This window comes from Brachyhypopomus gauderio, chromosome 12, assembly GCF_052324685.1.
Source record: "Brachyhypopomus gauderio isolate BG-103 chromosome 12, BGAUD_0.2, whole genome shotgun sequence".
In the NCBI taxonomy this organism is placed as follows: Eukaryota; Metazoa; Chordata; class Actinopteri; order Gymnotiformes; family Hypopomidae; genus Brachyhypopomus; species Brachyhypopomus gauderio.
In genome coordinates, this window is record NC_135222.1 from 1,559,292 (window position 1) to 1,578,460 (window position 19,169).

The 19,169-nt window shown below is 51.1% G+C and overlaps 1 protein-coding gene across 2 annotated transcripts in view; it reads left to right on the forward strand.

The window, feature by feature from the left end:
• The window catches only part of dennd1b (DENN/MADD domain containing 1B), a 75,154-nt gene that overhangs the window by 21,429 nt on the left and 34,556 nt on the right, over positions 1-19,169 (forward strand). The window contains exons 4-10 of one of the 2 annotated variants that reach the window (XM_077024311.1): positions 8,590-8,639; positions 9,628-9,747; positions 13,775-13,844; positions 15,820-15,900; positions 16,559-16,618; positions 18,587-18,640; positions 18,762-18,872. In XM_077024311.1, the coding sequence (XP_076880426.1) occupies positions 8,590-8,639; positions 9,628-9,747; positions 13,775-13,844; positions 15,820-15,900; positions 16,559-16,618; positions 18,587-18,640; positions 18,762-18,872 (546 nt within the window). The remainder of the gene's footprint in view (positions 1-8,589; positions 8,640-9,627; positions 9,748-13,774; positions 13,845-15,819; positions 15,901-16,558; positions 16,619-18,586; positions 18,641-18,761; positions 18,873-19,169) is intronic. The other variant, XM_077024312.1, reaches the window with a different exon arrangement.

Sequence of the window (19,169 nt, forward strand, 5' to 3'; positions counted from 1 at the left end):
GGCTCTAAGGTTGTTGAAGGTCTGCCCTTTACACCGCTGGATAGTTTCAATCAGCGTATTTTATGAATTTTCAGTAGCACTGGTTTAGAAGTCTGTGAAAAGGAAGGTCGGCCTCTTTCTAGCGCGTTTGTCCATGCGGCCGGTCTGCTCATCTCTCTAAGCCACGCGCAGGGCCTCGTTCTCCTGAGGCCTGCTGCCCCTGGACCTCCTGACCAAGCCCACAGTCCGTACGCTGCTCTGCTGCTTGGGGACCGGAGGATCCAGAACGGCGTCTCCAGGCCCGCTCTTCCCTGACGCCTCGTGGCACAGCTGGGATTCGAACGCGAATCGTAAAGACAATTTCGGATCACAAGGCACGCTTTGGCACCGCTAAGCGTAGCTTCTACCATTTCCATCCCTTTGAGAGTGTTTTCTTGGAAGGTGTTTCCTCGAGCGCCTGGCTCATTTCCTGTTCAACGCTCTCCACTTCTGCCTCAAATGATCTCTCTATACATTTTCGAACCTTCATGTTTTTTGCAAAAGCCTCAGGGGCTACTCAAATGAGGACCGCACCTAATGTAACCGTTTTTGGGATCACGTTAGAATGCGCGGGGCTTGGCTTGTCGGTGACCCCTCGAGCTGCGCGCCATGCCTGCCGCCGTCGGACGCTTGAGTGATCCGGGATTTTGTCGCAACATTCCGTGGTTTGATTGCGTGGCCGTCCACCCGCGGTCGTGACGGGAGCTGTTAGCGATCCTTCGAACGCTAATCTGAACAGACTGCGGATCAAAAATGAGACGGAGGGAAGGCCAAATATGAGCTCTTGGGTTGTAGCGCAGTCGAAACGACTTTACGCTTTGAAGCTGAAAGCGCTAGCAGCGACGAGACTGGCACCGCATGGCCCATAACAATGGTGTGTGTGTGTGTGTGTGTGTGTGTGTGTGTGTGTGTGTGTGTGGGGCGTGTAGAGAAAGCCCTCACACAGTGAAGAGTGGCTCGTGCTTTCTGAAAGCATCACCAGTTAGACATCTACTCCTTTGCTGTTTTGTACCTCTCTCTCTTTTTTTTTCTTCGTCTCTCTGTCTCTTTCAGTCCCTCTATGGCTCCATCCCCGTCCGTCCGTGGGACTCTGTCTTTTTTCTAAGCAGGGATCGGTTCTGCGTGGCGACGGCTATTCCGCCCAGTGTGTGCAGATGGATCGGCCTCCACCACGTCCACATAAAGCCCCTCATTGAGTCGCCTCATTACCAGGATTAGGCCCTTTTCCTCTTTGTGGAGCTGCTCCCTCTGTAGCCAGAGAAATCCTTTTCTTCCTTAAGTTAGCCAGCATATGGTGGCAGCAGACCCAAACTCGCCAGGCCCCCTTTTGTTTACCCTGTTATTGTTGCGGAGCGTAATGACAGTTGTAGGCCGTGGACAGGGGTGCAGGGGTTAGTCTACCCCAGGGGAGAGGGAGAGAGAATACACACACACACACACAAGTGTGGATTATGGAAATATGGATTGATTTTTTCCCCCCCCCGTGCTCTCTTCTGTTGCCTGTGCCACTAAAATAGCCGCTCTCAGTAAGCGAGGACCAGACCGGGACGGCTAAATATGAAGTGTGAGAGGGACCTCGGCCCCTGAAGACCAGCCAGGGTCCTGCTCACCTACAGCTGTCATGTGGAGGGGCCAGAGGGCCAGAGGGGCGTCCGCTTGATTCGCAGCAAAGCCGCTTCTTGCAAACGAAGAGGACAGATGGAAATCTGAGCTCTTTTCCTCTCGAACTCTGATCTCCACCCAAAACAAACAAATAAATAAATATTTTTTTAAAAGGCAGGTTTATGTGCTGGATGAGGTCTTTGGGTGTGTGTTCATGTCTCTGTTGTGGGAGGATAACTGCTGTTCTTTGAAAAACAGCAAATTATACTAATAAAAATGAAACCAGCTTATATCTCTTTGGGTTTCCCTGTCTAAGGAGTTGGGGGATTTAAATTCCTCTTTTTTGTGCCATTTCACTTCTCTCTGATTTGATGCCAAACTAGGATCAGGGCCTTTTTTTTCTCGTTCTTTTAGGCACTAAAAATAGGAAGCCATATGTATGCAGGAAATATGTTGACCAATTCACAGGAAGTTTTATCTTTTAAAAATATCGAAGTCAGAATTAGCCCAGCACTTCCTGTTTAACCTTGGTCAGCTTTGCGAGTGTGTAGTCTGAAACAAGCGTGTGTTTACATGTATTCACAAACATCTCTGTTCTATTTGATGACTACGATGGTCAAAACTAAGTGGATGTGGTCCACACGGATGACTGAGTTTGTCAGGGAGACGCAGGGGTCACGTCTGAGGCCAACCGTGACGTGTTCGATTTATCCGCGCCGGGCGGAATGGGCGAGTCGAGCGGCGACGGGCTTCACGCTGCCCGAGCCCCTGCTGACGGGGGCCGCCATCTCTGTGGCTCCAGCCAGCAAATATTTGTATGTCTTTGACATGGTCCTCAATCACACGGCCCGAGTCTGACACCTCATGATTGGTGGCCTCTTCTTCGACACGTGCCCTTAAGAGGATGTCCATGGGGACCGGGGTGGGGGGGGGGGGGGGGTTGTGCCGCAGCGCTGGGGGGCGCGCCAACGCTGCCGGCCGAGTCTTTAGCGTGGAGGGTGCCCGTCAGATCGGTCACGGGGGGGGGGTTGCGATCAGAGTTCAGCAGCTGGGGGGGGATTGGCGCGGGGTCAGAATGGCAGAGACGCCTTTTTCTCCTTCGCTGCACATGCCAACAGGGCTTTCGCACGGGGGCCTGTAACGCGTATCCTGGGGCCGAGGCCCCTCCCCCTCCTTGCTTCTCCAGGGCGCGGAGCCTCTGGGAGGTGCCCGTGATGTGGGTCAAGGTCAGGCTAGCCTGGGTGAGCTGCCCGGGGAGGAGCCCCTTGTCTGGGGCACCGTGGTCGGCTGCACGTCCTGATTAGCCTGAGCTCAGGGCTGGTGTCATGGTCAAAACTGGGACTCTTTACGCTTTACGCCCAAAGCCTGTAAGCTGGGTCAGTTGCCCAGGTGAACACAAGTGAGTGGGGTGGTTCTTGTCTCACTGTGTTAATCATGCAAACAGTGTCTTGTGAGGACTTTAAGTAAAAGAACTCTCGTATTAAATGTGATGTTGATGCAGTATGGTGATGAGCAAAATGGGGTTTATTTATGTATATTTTAATAACTCCCCTCAATTGCAGCTGCTCAGTGAACTAAGAACTACGGCCTCTGCCCGTTTACCACCATTACGCTGTATGTCTTCAGTGGAGGTCAAAGAGCAAAGCAACAAAAGAAAGGTGAGAAAGTGAAGAGGTGACTCTGCTTCCCAGAGAGAGAGAGAGAGAGAGAGAGAGAGAACATGGGTGGGTGGGACAGAGAGAGAGAACATGGGTGGGAGAGAGAGAGAGAGAGAGAGAGAGAGAGAGAGAGAGAGAGAGAGAGAGAGAGAGAGAGAGAGAGAGAGAGAGAGAACATGGGTGTGAGAGAGAGAGAGAGAGAGAGAGAGAGAACATGGGTGTGAGAGAAAGAGAGAGAGAGAGAGAGAGAGAGAGAGAGAGAGAGAGAGAGATGGAGAGAGAGAGAGAGAGAACATGGGAGGGACAGAGATGGGGGTGTGAAAGGGAGAGAGAGAGAAAGAGAGAGAGAAAGGCAGAGAGAGAGAGAGAACATGGGAGGGACAGAGAGAGATAGAGAGAGAGGGACAGAGAGAGAGAGAGAGTGAGGCAGAGAGAGAGTGTGCACGAGCGAGCACTCCGATGGGAGATGACAGCTTAAATGTAGAAAGTCCCCCAGGCCACTTGGCACTGCATTAATGATGTTTCTGGCTCCACACGTTTGGGGCATATGGGACTGGGTCTCCACTTGGCCCAGAAGAATATCAGTTGTATCGGAAGAACAAAACCATCCGCCCGGCGCTTGATAATTTATTCAGCGTGGAGAGTTTTGGAAAATCAGATCTCCTCCTGAGTTCGCCTTTGAAGTCAGGTTCAGCTCACTGAATTCTTCCAATCATATTCTGTATGGGTTTCATTGTAGTATTAGCTGTCTCAACCTTCAAATGTCTTTTTTTATTGGTCTCTTTTGTACTAACTGACTCTTTTGGAGTCTTAAGTGTCTGTGTTTTACAAATGCAGTCTGCCTGGCTGTTCCGGCTGTGACTGGACTGAATGGGCTGGCGGTTCTGCGGACAGGCCGACCGATCCGCTCCGTCTGCCCCGTGGTCCTGCCACACGCAGCTCAGGTGGATCACTGCCACGCCTGTTGCATTTCCGTAAGCAGTCCTGCTGCCTGTGTGGGTGAGGGAGAGAGGGAGAGGGGGGGGGGGAGGGAGGAGGGGGGGGCGGCCCCCCTTGCCAGGCGTGGCTGATATTGGCTCCTCCCCCCCCGGGGGTCAGGCGGAGAGTCTCGGCTCGTGAAAATGGAACTGGCAGTGTCACTTTGAAAGTGCGGCGGGACGGGCACTTCCCCTTTGGAGGCTGTGTTCGGTCCAGGGGCGAAGTCTGCGCTTATTAAAGGTGCCGAGCGCGGCCTCAGAAAACAGCCAGGCAATGGCGCGCCATTAAAGCGTAATGAAAGGAATCTCAGTAGGAGGATTCAAAGAGTGCAGGCAGAGATTGTTTCTCTCCCCCCCCCATTGATCAGTCGTTGCATCAGACCCTGGTGGAGAAGGAGAAGGGAGTAATGCCGTGTGTTGTGTGCAGTAGCGTGGGGATGTCAGGGGGCCTCGGGTAAAGGCGTGCGTGCTGTTTTAGGATCAGACTTCCTCATTCCTATTCTCGCCATAACCGTCGGACAAGAACAGAAAACTTATCAGGCGTAAAAGTACCTACCGACACGACACTGTTGGCTTGTTGTAATTTGTAACATCAACGGCACCAAACCCCGTCTGGGGGGGCGGGGGGGGGGGGGAGAAGTGGCTGTTTCAGGTACACGTCTGCTTTGCCCCGTTCAAAGTGCTTCACTGTCAGCCGTGGGTGTTAGTCACTGAAATTAGTAATGCCAGCAGGTTTAAGCTACCATCAGATGGTCTTACCCTCAAGACCTGACATGAACCGTCATATGCAGCGTGGTGTACATGTAGAGGCTCCTTATTCTTTACTCATTTTTAAAAATCGTGATTTATGCTGCAGGTCTTTTGCTGTTTCAGCCTCTTGTGTGCCGGCGTGTTGCGCCAGGTGTCCAACGTGGTCCGTGTTTGGTAGTGGCCGCCCGGCCGTTCACTCCAGCAGATGAAGAATAAAGGACGATATTAGCAGATCTGGAGAAATGGTTTATGAGATGTTCCGTGTGCCTGGATGATGAAGCAGGAATATTCCAGAAGCGTTTGTGATGTTTTGCTACTGTGATGGAGAGCTAACACTGCAGCATTACACGTCATGTCTGTAACAGCTGACTACAGTGTCTGTACTATATAGTATATGTACTATACTAGCACTATACTACCTGGACTTGTATTTACTGAGGCAAGTCCAAAGTCCAATGGAGCGCCGTTCTGCAGAATGTCCACTTCTGGTGTCCCCTGCCCTGTGGAGCACGTGGACCTAACATGCCGTGTTTTTGGTAAATGAGAAAAATGGCAGCGCCAGTCCTCCGTGTGTCCAGGAGGTGGCGCTGCACGCTGAGGCGTGTGTGGGAGCGGCCTGGCCTCCCTGCCCCGCCAGCCGTGGGCTGGTGTCCCGGTTGGCCTGAGGGGCAGAGAGAGCACCTAATTGGGGAAGAGGAGGGAGAGGCCAGGGGCTCCAGCATTGATCTGGGGGGGGGGACGCAGGCCTGCTGAACCTGTCACCATGACTTCTGTGCCATCAGCATGGTGGCTGTGCCAGTCACACACACACACACACACACACACACACACACACACACACACACACACCCACACCCTGCCGGAGACAGTTCCACAGTGGCGTGTAGACCTGCTGGCTGGCAGAATTTTAAAAGAGCGTGGAGGTTTAAAGACTGAAACCCCTAGGGAGAAATCCCACCAGCTTGAAGAGGAATGGAAGGGCGATCTCTCTCTCTCTCTCTCTCTCTCTCTCTCTCTCTCTCTCTCTCTCTCTCTCTCTCTCTCTCTCTAACTCTGTCTCTCTCTGTCTCTCTCTCTCTCTCTCTCTCTCTCTCTCTCTCTAACTCTGTCTCTCTCTGTCTCTCTCTCTCTCTCTCTCTCTCTCTCTCTCTCTCTCTCTCTCTCTCTCTCTCTCTGTGTGTCTGTCTCTATCCCCCCACTCTCTGTCTCTGTCTGTCTCTCTGTCTTACACACTCTGTCTTTTCCTGGTCTGTGTCTCATTTAATTCTCTCCTTCTCTTCCCCTCTCTTGCCATTGTCTTTTTCTCTTTCTCTCCTGCAGTCGCACTGTCTCCTCTCTTCCTGCCCACCATATCATCGCAGTGGGCTTGTTTGTGGGTGGGTGTGCCTGTACGTGTGTTATTTCTACATTTCAGTCATTTACCTAGTAGCACTAGAGTCCCACCTACCCCCCCGAGACTCCCCTGTACCGTGGTTCCCATTTAAATACCCGCCCCTCGTCTTCACCGCCAGCGAGACGGCCGTGCGTCCAGGCCCCGGCCGGCACTCGCCAGGTCCTCAGCTGCTTCTGCCCCCCCCCCAAAACCCAGCCGGCCCTGGAGAAGCCGGGTGGAGGGGGGGGGGGGGGTTCTTGTCGATGTGTGGGGGGGTAATAAATGAAGGCCGTGGAGGGAGAGGAGAGGAGAGGAGAGGAGAGGCCACGATTGCAGGCATCCGCAGAGGGACCTGGGCCGAATGGAGACTGCTGTCTCATTGAGTGATATCCGTGTCTCAACAGTAAATAAATAATGCAGGCAGCTCTGCTCACCCTGCTGCCTCTAGTGAGTTGTAAATGTATTAGCTGCTTTATATTCTTTTGTCTTGGGAAAACGGTTGGGAGGAAGTGAGAAAAAGGAAAGAATGATTTTTTTTTTTTTCGGGGGGGGGGGGGGGGGGGGGGCGCAGGGGTTACAACCGAACAACAACAATAGCAACACACCCCCACCCTCCGCCCTCCCCCACCGAGAGTGTTGCCTCTCCCCTGACGCTCTTTGCTATAGTCCCCTTATCACCTGCATGAATGGTAATAAAGCCGTGAGGAGGAGGAGGAGGAGGAAGGTGTGTGGTACACGTGCGGCCCCGCGGTGACGGTGTGAGCCGGCGCCTGGCGGAGGGCTTTGGTAACGTTCCGGCCCGCCCTGGCGGTGGGCCTGTGTCCGAGCCCACCCAGCCGCCCCTGCGTGGGGATTTGTATACCAGCGCCCAGGAGTTTGTCACAAAACGTGACATGGCGACTTCACGTATTTGTTCTTTTATTTCCGTTTACTATCGGTGACTGACATTTTAAATGTACGGATGGCGTCCCTCCAACACCTCTCTACGTTTGAGAGAACGTGAATCCGTGTCCAAACGTTCTAACTGCGGCATGTGCAACTTCTCCTGGCCCCTCTCCCTTATTTAAAGGACGTTTTTCAGCTCAAGCGAGACTCTTGCGCGTCGCACGGGACCCGGGCAGGGCCAGCATGGGGGGGGAGGGGGGGTATATCCGCGTGGCGTGGCACAACACGGTCCGGGGCGTCCGGGTGGGCGTCTCACGGCGAGCGGCGCAGAGACGGGCTTCTCCGGGCCCGGCCAGCGCCATATGCAGGGCTGGCGGAGTGAGACGCAGCAGAACATATTGCGGTGCAGCCGTGGCGGTTAATAATAGCAGCGGCACATACGGCAGCGCCGCGCTCGCTTGTGTGTGACTTTCTCCACAACGGAGAAGAAGGAGGAAAAAGAAGAAAAAAGAAAAAAAGGAAGCTGAACCCCAGCCGCCAGGCGGAGCCCAGACTCGGCGAGCTCTCCGCCCCGCCTGCCAGAGCCTTCAGTCTCCTCTCCTCCACCCGTATCACTGCTCCACTCCTACACCCGCCCCTACACCCCCCCCCCCCCCCCCCCCCCGCCGAGCTGTACAGCAAGCAGCCGTCAGCCCCGCGCTCACACAAACATGCGCCGAACGCCACGCCTTTCCCTCCAAGTGGAATCTGCTTTTTTTTTTTGGGGGGGGGGGGGGGGGGGGGGTGTCTCCATAGCCAGGTTGTGGTGTCCGGGTCGGGGCAGACATGGCTGACCCATATGGTGCTACGCTGGATGGGGTCATCCATGATCCCACTGGGCTAGCGCAGGGAGTTGAAGCCCTTAAGGCTTTTCAAACCCCCCGGTGCCCGGTGCCCAGTGCCCTGTGCCACCATCTCTACCACCCCCCTCCAACCCAAACCCCCCACCCCACCCACCCTCCACGTTGCGAGGGCATGACGTTAATAGTAGCTAATAGCTTGCGTCTGTGGTAACCACCTCTGCTAGCCCCATGGCCGTGGGATCGTAGTTTAACACATCTGACTCAAACGCGTATAAGTGCGTTCTCACACTTCACGGGGGGTTTTTGTTTGCGTGGTTTGGGCTCTGTGACACACTGCATGTCTTTACCTCAACCGCCCAGTGTCAGGACGTCGCTCAGCTGTAACTACGTCCAGCCATGGATGTCCTGGCGGTGGCCCGTCCTGTCACGAGGCCACGCCCCCCCCTGCTCCCTGCCATAATCATGTGTCCTGCTCTCTCTTGCAGGAGGTCCTGCAGACGGTGGCCAAGTTTTGCTTCCCCTTTGATGTGGAGAGGTAAGAAACCCTTCTGCTGCGCTCCTGTGTCCAAACTCTACCAATTAGGTGAAAAGCGATGATTTTCTATGCCAAGCCCCAGACTGTATATACGCGCACACACGCACGCTAAATGAACAGCAGGATGTGCCAGATATCTTTTTTTTTTTTCCCCGTCCATCTTTAATTACCTGACGCTACTCTTAAAACCACGTACTGAAATTCAACCAAACACCTGCAGAGAGGGCCTCACCCCCACTGTGTGTTTGCTGTGATACGGGTCGCCTGGCGACATACTGCGGCCTGATTCTCCCAGCAGTGGAGTGCAGTGTAGACTTGCTGGTGGAAATAAAAACGTGAAAAGTGCCTTTGTATAGTTTATAGGCTCCGAGAGGCAGGGGTAGAGGAGAGGGCTTCTCCTTCCCGCCGAAGCTTAACTGCTGCCATCTAGTGGAGGAGAATGCAATGGCGCCCCTTCAAAGCCCTCGAAACGCTGAGATGTGCGGTTTAATATGGCCAGGCTGGTTTGGGACCGCAGTAACCACTCTTTTTATGGAGTAGCGATATTCCTTCCTTCTCCCTGGCTGAATTTCTTATGTTATGCATTATTCAACCTTTCACAGAGAGGTGGAGGAATACAGACATTAAAAAAGTGCAAAACTGAAGATGGACTCTCAGATAATGGCAAATTCAGCTCAAACTCAAATCAAATAAAAGTTGCTGTGGCAGCTTTGTGGCTATGTAAAACTACTTTGCCTGTAAGCAGTATTGTTCAATTGACCTGCATGTATAGGTTTAAAAAGTTGCTGTGTCCTCATATGGCAGATAATTGAGGACAGATTAATGAAGGACCCTCCCCCAAGCATGGTCTAAACTCACTGCCATTATGTGGAGTCTTTGAAGTGTGTGTGTGTGTGTGTGTGTGTGTGTGTGTGTGTGTGTGTGTGTGTGTGTGTGTGTGTGTGTGTGTGTGTGTGTGTGTGTGTGTGTGCGTGCACGCTCTTTGCAGAGTGTCCAGGAATCAGGTGGGCCAGAACTTCACGTTTGTGCTCACCGACATCGAGAGCAAGCAGCGATTTGGCTTCTGCCGCCTGACCTCCGGCTGCAAGATGTGTGTGTGCCTGCTGAGGTGAGTGGGCACGTTTCGGCATGGTCTCGGTGTCCGCACCCCCATGATGCTGGGCACCCCCACCCCCTTTGTTTTGCTTTTGTGATACACTGAACAAACAGGTTATTTATCAAATTAAAGGTGTGACCTGGGAGAATAAGTGTCTATAAAACATTTTCAGGGTGGGGAACTTTCTGAAAAAAATAACAAAAGTTGTGAATATTCAGTGTTGTGTGTTTAGTGTGAATATAGATTACAGAGATTTCAGAAATATCCAGCAAGGCGTGGTCCTTTTGCAGGATTATACAATACATGGTTTTCCTCTCGCCTCCTTTATCACTTTAAACCATCACCAATTTTGTCATCTGTCATTTGTATTAAGGAGGCGTTCCTGATGACTGCATCACCCTTTGTGCTTAATTCCAAGATGATAACGTACGTGAGAATGCGAAACCAAACTCTGCAATTCAAGCAACCTACAATTATTTCAAAACACACACATAAACCCCTTGCTAATTCAAAGGAGGTTTCCGATGGTCTATTAAAATCCATATTCAGAAATGCAGAGCAAGACTCTTGTCTTGATCCCGCTGAAATAAGCGCTCGATACTGATGGACAACCGCAGGTTCATCATTGAAGCTGATGAGCACCTCCACCCCCCCCACCGTGGTCTGGCCCCCCCCCCCCCCCCCCCCCCTCCTTCCGCTCGTTACTCGGCTGCTGGCACAGAAGCATGCCAGAGACGCCACGCCGATAATTATGCATGAAGACTCACTGCCAATTAGCACAAGTCTCCCCTGTCCTTCTCACTGAGTTTTACATGCTAATTCATTTGACATATGATGTATAAAATTCATTATGCATTCTGAGTAGTTTGCATGGCTTACTTCATTCATAATAAGAAATGCATTCAAAGTTTCAGTTTTTTTTTATATATATTTAAAAAAAAGGGTCCCAGAGTTCTTTGTTTGCGTGGTGTCAGTGGGGGAAAACACAAATGCAGATAAACACAGTTAATAGTTTGTGATGTATTAGTTTGTTAAAAAAGAATTGTTTTGTCTCAGTGAAAAAAAAGTACATTTTTAAATATATTTTTATATAAAGCAAAAAAAATAATGCTTATATTAAAACTAAAAATAAATGTTTTATTTGCACTGAATGGAATTCTGAGGTCAGTGACAATATGATAATGGAAACTCTTCAAGTCATTCCCTCAGATACACATGGCCTCTCCACCCGAGTATAAAGTCATTAAAACGGATTGCATCCCCGCAACTGTCGAAATGGTGCGACCGTAAAACTGTCAGCCACACGTACAAGCGGAAGCAGTCTCATAAGAAGGTACTCTTTTATGTGGACCCAGCTTAAAACCTGCCAAACTTTAAAAGCAGAATCATTCTGTTTTCATTTCTCCTTTTCCTTTCACAAGGGTAACACTCACTGCTTAGTCACCGGCGCGTGGCCGGGAGCGTCCGCACGGTAGAGCTGAAGCAGGTTCTCTCCCCCCTGCTCTTCTTTGATGACAGAGACCTTTGCGGTCTGCTCGGGAGCTCGGACGGAGCACAACTCCTGCTCTTTGGCGTGAACGCTTATCTGGAGAAAGATGAACTGTCTCATCTCGCTGTGAGCTCGTTACAAGGTGCCAGGACGTCTTAAGTAATGCGTCTGTGCGAACTTGATCATTTAAGCTCTGTACATACGATGCTTCGCCACCCATGAGTGCAAGACATGCACAAAGTTTGCATGTCATTTATATGTATGTACAATATATGATGGCTGTATTTAAAATATTGTCTGTACAGTATATTTTGCAGTATCTAATTTTCACATCATGGTTTTCAAGCTTGGGGTTTATTTTTTGTTAGGCAGTTCAAGAAATAAAACCGAACACAAATCTATGAAGGAAATATACATTCTTGATTTAAAGGCTGGTGCTTGTTGGTGTGTGCCAATAGACAGCGGAGGTCTTGCTTATCGAGGCCTTGTTGGCTGTATAGGTGGGCCGCTCGGTCTAGGACACGTACGGACTCGCGAGCGAGCTTTGAGATTAGCCAAGACTACATGCCGAGTCGTGGCCCAGCTGAGCCGAGAACAGTAAAGGCTGGGCAAACCGGCCCGGCTCGGTCCGCAGTGACAAATGCCTCTTTATCAGAGAATTTATCAAATACAAACAATATCAAAAGAAAGAAGTTACAAAAGCGGAAAAGAAATTGGTGTGATTTTAGTTTATTCCACTGAAAGAGCACAGCGGGGCAGGCTTGTGTGAGGGTTGTTTCTTCATAGAGAGGCAAACAGCAGTAGTTTATTTGACTTTAAAACAAAAGGTTCACTGGCTCCCTCATTCAGGAGTATAATGAGTGTTTATGGATCTCGGGACCTGTTGAGCCTCTCTGACAGAACAGGCTACTATTTAAGTCCCTTTCACTGGTGAAAAATGAAGGATTAGCATTCAGGAGTCTGGCACTTGAAACATGGAGGGTGAGGAAGATAACTGTCAGGTTTGTTCTTATCAGTGCTCAAGGTGTGAGTTGAGCATTTTATCCTTGACGTTGCGCCACAGTCTGTCTGCGGTGGCAGTTTGTTTGCACGTCCTCGCTGAAAGTTGGGCCGCACGCGCGATATCTGCTTTCGCGCGGACATTTTTCATTTGGATAGCGCGTGACCCGGCTAGGGGGGGCGCGGCCCTGCGTACGTCAAAACGGCGGCGGGTAAGGAGATGATCGTTTCAGGTTAATGGTCATTCAGACTTCCAGCTCTTACGCTCGAGTGCCCGACCCTGGGAACGGGCCACCACTCGCCCCCTCTGTGGACTTGAGCGCTACGGAACATTTGCATTACGCTCACTTTATTGTCTTTTTCTTGTTGTCTGTTCATTCCGGTCTGCCAGAGCGCTCAGTGACCCATGCAGAGAGGAGGGGGGGGGCGTCCCATCAGCCCTCTGTCTGGGTGTGGATATGGAGCCAGTTTTATTAAGATTTTATAACTAGAAAATAACTGGGAATACGTTTGTATTGTTCAACTTTTCTTATCATTAAATATTCTTATACTTTTTTAGCGATAACTATGCAAAATGTGTATTTATCACAATTGGAACAAATTATCACAATTAAGACTACTGGAAAATGTGTGGTCCAGATAATGTGATCAGTCTTAATTAACTGTAAGATTCAAGTTTGTCAGAATGCATGAAGTCAAGCTTGCATTTAAGGACAGAAGCACACACACACACACACACACACACACACACAAAGCAAGCAGGCCACATTTCTCCCCATTAGATTTCATAACAGAATAAATGGTGTGTGTTCTTGCAACCTCTAAGCCAAAACAAAATCTTGGCCCTGTTCCACCTACAGAATCCTGTCAACTTCGCCAAGATTCTGTCAAGCTAAACAAAATGCACAATGCTGCAGACACACGATACTGTATCTCTCTTGGCGAGGTATTGTGTGATTTGTTACATTTGTTATACAGCGATACAGTATAAATTATACTTTTTTTTTTTTTTTTTGCTTTAATTCAGTCAGCTCACGTTGAAATCTTTTTAAACAGTGGTGTGAGGGGGGGGGACCCCTCCCGTAGTGGCTAATGTAAGACGCATGGTCTACCCTGCCGCACCTGGACCCAGCATGCTTGTAAAGCATTGCATGCCACTTTGTACCTTGCAGTGCTTTGGTTTATTACAGGCTACAGTGTAGCTTTTTTTTTTCTTGTTGAAGAAATCAAATCCTTTCATTTCCCCTCCTCTTTCCCGCTTCTCAAAGCACAGTCTTGCCCGGAATGTTCCGAGTAGGGAGAATGCCATAATGGGGACGGTGCTCTGCTCATGTAGCTGGAGCAGGCCGCGAGCCGGCGGGTCAGATGTGTGGAAGTGAGGCGGGTGGGGGGGCCCCGTTGGATCCTCCTCCCGCGGGACGGTCGCAGGGTTATTTCAACAGGGCGCGGCGTTCCCGCCACCCATAGTGGCTCTCTGAGCGTCACAGCCGCATACCGTAATTACCTCAGTCCCCTCTGCTCATAACGCCGTGTCTCTGTTTCCCTACACAGCTATCTTCCATGGTTTGAGATCTACTACAAGCTGCTAAACACCCTCACAGACTACTTAATGAAACACCAGGTGAGTTAACGGAGGTTTTCCACAATTCGGAGCCATTTCACTTTTCGCTTTGGGAGCTGCATCGCGCGTCAGACTCTGGTCGTATTCTCACGCGGGCGTGCGGCTAATCCGGCCCGGTTCATCAGGCTCGCCGCCACGGCAACGCTCCTGTTCCGCTCCGCTGTGTTGTTGACATTTACCAGAGCAAACATCGAACAGGAAGTCAATCCTCAGTGATTTACTGGGAAACAAATCGCAGGGAAATCCACTGTGCCAAACCTTTTGTTCTTGCTGTTGTGCCCCCCACCCCCCCACCCTGCAAAGAGTAAAGCGTACGGTAACTGCTTGGGACGGGCGGCTGCGGGGAGGGGGGGTTAAGAAATATGCAGCTTGCAGAAAAATAAACAAAAAAAATAACAAGCACAAACTAAAAGCAACAAAACCCTGGTCTTGAAAGCAGCAGCGTTGAGGGCACAGGGGATGTGGAAGGACTTGAAGTTGCCCCATCAGTGGGCTGTCAGGCAGCTACGCTTCACACAGCTGCAGCAAGAGGAGAGAAGAAGGCCTGAAACCTCCTTAACACAAACAGATCACAGGCCAAGTACACTGGGAGTCAGCGGGGCCACGAAACGGGGCACTGCTTTACCCCGCCAACCCACCCACCACGCACGCGCACGCACGCACACACTGCTCCACACCGCCAACCCACCCACCACGCACGCGCACGCACACACACACACACACACACTGCTCCACACCGCCAACCCACCCACCACGCACACACACGCACGCGCACACACACTGCTTTACCCCGCCAACCCACCCACCACGCACACGCACGCACACCCACACACACACACACACTGCTCCACACCGCCAACCCACCCACCACGCACACACACGCACGCGCACACACACTGCTTTACCCCGCCAACTCACCCACCACGCACGCACACGCACGCACACCCACACACACGCACACACACACTGCTCCACACCGCCAACCCACCCACCACGCACACGCACACACACCCACACACACGCACACGCACATGAGCCTCGCTTCATTGTGTTTCAGAGGAAAGTTAACTGCTCTTTATTTTATTCCCGTTTTTGTTTATTGATGCTCGTTACTGGTTGAGTTTAAGCACTTAAAACAAATGCAGGTTGCAGTACACTAGATTGAATGCAGTGCTGTATTTTAGCCACTTCTTATAGCCCCCCCCCCCCAAAAAAAAAAAACTTGTCTAACAAAGTGTGTGCTAAATGGATTAGTTGTTTGGTGAGTGTGTGGACGTGCACGGTTGCGTTGTGTGTGTGTGTGCTGTGGCGTTGCGCGTGCAGCGGATGTTGACTGACGAGCGAGGACAGGAGTGATGGAGGTTTTAGACGAGGGGAGATGAAGTGTTTCCTCAGGCTGTGTTACTGACCATGCGTGTGAGCATCCAGGCTCTCATGACAGCAGCCCGTGCTGCGCTGAAATGCACACACACACACACACACACACACACACACACGCACAAAGAAAAGAGCTAATAAGGGTAAAAGCCATACACAATTAGCTGTAACATAAACATGACTTCCCTGTTTTGTCTGTTTCTGTCTTTCCCTGCTATCCTATACTGTGCAGTCTGAGAAAGTCAATGGTGCCCGTGTGATGGGAGCTGGTGAAGAGGGCAGAGCTCTCATTCAGGGGCCCGTTTGGTTTCTTCAAGCCTCTCTTCCTGAGCGAGGACGCATGCTTAATTACAAACAGCCCATGCTAGCCATAAATCATCCGCAGAATAATAAGAGTCTACCGCGGCATAGCTTAGCGTCTCTTAACCTCAGGATCGCTCGTTAAATCTGTCAGTCGGATGTTTTTAGCCCCTTTGGGCTCGCTTCAGGGACGCGTGCGTGCGTACGCAAAATTACGTTACAATTGCCGTATTACTGTGATTCTTTAACACTTAAAACACTTTGAGCTTGTAACCCCCCCTTTTCACGTCTGTTCCAGGAAAGTGAACTGAACGACATGTTGGAGACGCTGTACGATCTGACCGTGCCGAAGCCGAACACGTCCGTGAGTCTGAGCGTGGTAGGTACCTGGCCAGGGGGACTCGTCGGAGCTGATTGCACGTTTCCACTCCCGCCGATCTCCTCGATACGCCCTACCGATACGCCCTACCGATACGCCCTACCGATACGCCCTACCGATACGCCCTACCGATACGCCCTACCGATACGCCCTACCGATACGCCCTACCGATACGCCCTACCGATACACCCCCCTGACCTTCTTATAGCCGGTGATGTGGGGCCGTTTGATTTTGGTGGTATTCAAATGATATGGCTGATCTTACTTGACTGCAGCACTTGCGTCTATGGGAGAGTAATTGTTACTGTGATTTAGATTAGACTTCTTATTGGTTCAAATGAAAGTAAATAAAATGTAAATGGACATAAATATTCATATTGTGTATACAAAAGCAGTTTTGTTAACAAGTTTATGGTTTTTTATTTAAAAAAAACTAACCTGTTTATTTGCCATTTATCATTTCATATACATTTTGTGAATCTCTGCACACTTACTCCCCCCCCCCCCCCCCCCCTCACAAACACAACAAATTCTGAAGTGGTGCAGTTAACTTGAACAAAACAAATTAACTAATCAGTATGTTCAAAATGGTAAAAAAAAAAGGCTTGGTCTCCTTTTGAGTATCAACCCTGTTTTGCTCTTTCTCTCAATGTGCAAGAGCAAGTGTTTGCATATTGCCCCGGGGCAGGTTGCAAAAGATCCAGGAAGCCCCAATCCGGTAAGTACAGAGAGACAGACTAAACTTGAGAGAATCCGAACCTGCGCGACTAATTGCATGGGAGAGATGGCTTTCCACTGGAGCTCAGGAAACCAGCGCCGTCCTTTTTAAAATATGGCAAAAACAAACCGTCCTGGGTGTTGGTGTCTGTTTCTTCTGTTCTGGAAAACAATCAAACTTGCTGAATGATTAATGCTCTTCCACACTACTGTATTCTCTTTCTGAATATCAAAAAGATTCTTTAGTTTAGCACTAAAAGCAAAAGGCAGCGCTCAAGAAATCTCCTTGATGGGTTTTTTTTTTTTGAGAACCCATATTTCGTGGTTTTATATAAACATTGCTCAGAGAATGTAAGCGAGTCCCAGCCCAGCCCTGAGCATCCTTAAATATCTGCTCAAGAGGCAGGAGTGGCGTGTTAGAATGATTGTCCTCCCCGTCTCCCCGTAATAGAATAGTTTCTTTTTAATGCCACCACCGTTAGACATTTCATAAAGAAATTCCGTTTTGCCGTTAACCGTGGAACTGCGACGCGGACTAAGTGTGACAGTCACTCAGTCGTTTTAACACCACTCTGACAAACCCCATCGTCGGAGGTGAGTGACGTAGCTGTTTGGGTGCCAGTCCGCGTGGGGTCATCGCAAGGGATTTCTCAGAGCGTCCTGTGCTTTAACGTGTGCTTGGGAGGGCTGTCTCTCGCCGGGATGCCGGTTCACCTCTGCGCGCCGTTCTCCGGAAAAGGTCCGCTGGCTCTGTGACCTGGTACCGCAAGTGCCTCCCTGCGCTACTGTCTGTGCAGCAATGTAGAAAGCACTGGTGGTGTGTGTGTGTGTGTGTGTGTGTGTGTGTGTGTGTGTGTGTGTGTGTGTGTGTGTGTGTGTGTGTGTGTGTGTGTGTGTGTGTGTGTGTGTGTGTGTGTGTGTGTGTGTGTGTGTGTGTGTGTGTGTGTGAAAGGAAGCGAGTATCTAGGGTCCTGCTGACACCAGGGAGAGCGGTCGGCGAGCTGGCCCCGGCCCGGGGAGAGAGCATGCTCTCCGATAACGTGTGGTTCTGTAAACACGGGAGCGCAGAGCCGGTCCGCGGCCAGCTGGAGTGGCAGCCGGCGACACCGAGGCCGCCGTTCTGCGTGGGAACGTAAACACACGCGTCTGCGCATGCTTGGGGACGGACAGCACTGCTCAGACCTCTTCCACTCGCTTCATAGCTGTGTGTGTGTGTGTGTGTGTGTGTGTGTGTGTGTGTGTGTGTGTGTGTGTATAATATATGTATGTGTATATATATATATATATTCTCCTCCTGGTCCTACAAAGAAGGGAAGCCTGATTTGATGTCTAGCACTTTGTGGTGTTCCCTTCATAACAACTCCATCTCGGTGCTGTACTTAAATCATTCGAATCAAGCTCCTTTTTTTGTATTACACGAGTTAAACTTGCTTTTGTTTGTTGAGCATATGCAAAGGCAAGAAAGTTGAACCCGGGCACTCAGCAACAGATGGGCACTCTTCAAACACAATGAGGAGTAGCCCAGCCGAGGGAGAGAGAGAAAGAGATGGAGAGATAGAGAGAGAGAGAGAGAAGGGGAGCTAGGAACATGACGCAGGCAAACACAAACTCTAACGTTGGCGGTGAGTGTGGGATCTCTGCACCGGAGCCTCTTTGATGCAGACATTAGACCTGCTGGCCTGCGCCTGGCAGACCCCTCTGATCCTTCCACAACATGGCTGTTGCCTTTTGTGCCTCCTTAATGAAGACGTACCACTCCGCTCCTGAGGTAGTGCCGCGGGGCCCAGCGTCACCACCGGCGTTCAGCTCCAGCACACGCCTGTGCCGTGCGCCGGTATAAAAGTTTTGGTGCCCGTGCGCCTGCCCCCCTGGGCCCGGACGCCCAGACGAGGGGGGTGGGGTGGGGATGCAGGGACGCGTCTGTCTCACGCCGTCCTGACATGTCTCCGTTTCCTCCGTTTCCCCTCAGCACTCCTACTTCATAGTCCCGGATATTAGCAGACTCCCAACTATACCTGAAAGTGTGAGTGTGCATTCACAACTTGATTATAAACCTTTAATCATTTGAAAGCCTTTAATCACCTCTTATAAAAAAAAATCCTGTGGGTAAAGTTTTTATTCATTTGTTCATCTGCCCACTTCAGCGGAACTTGACGGAGTACTTTGTGGCGGTGGACGTCACCAACATGCTGCAGCTGTACGCCAGCCTGCTGCACGAACGTCGGGTCATCATCACCTCCAGCAAGCTCAGCACGGTGAGTGAACCTTCCCAGCAGCCCCGGCGGGCGGCGCCGGACGAGCGTACGTGGGCACGGCAACGGCCCGTTACGCAACACCGCCGCTCTGCTCCGGTGTCGACGGCGCTCGGCGTTATCGGCGAGTACAGATCCAGCCCGTTCACATACTTTCTGTCCAACTCCCTTTGGAGAGGGAGTGGGTGCTTATCGCGTGGGGCGGGGGGGCAGGGGGGGTCAGACCTTCCCGACGGCTCGAGGAGAAGCTGAGCGTGAGGTCATGTGCATGCTATCTCCGCTGCTGCGGGCTTATCTGCG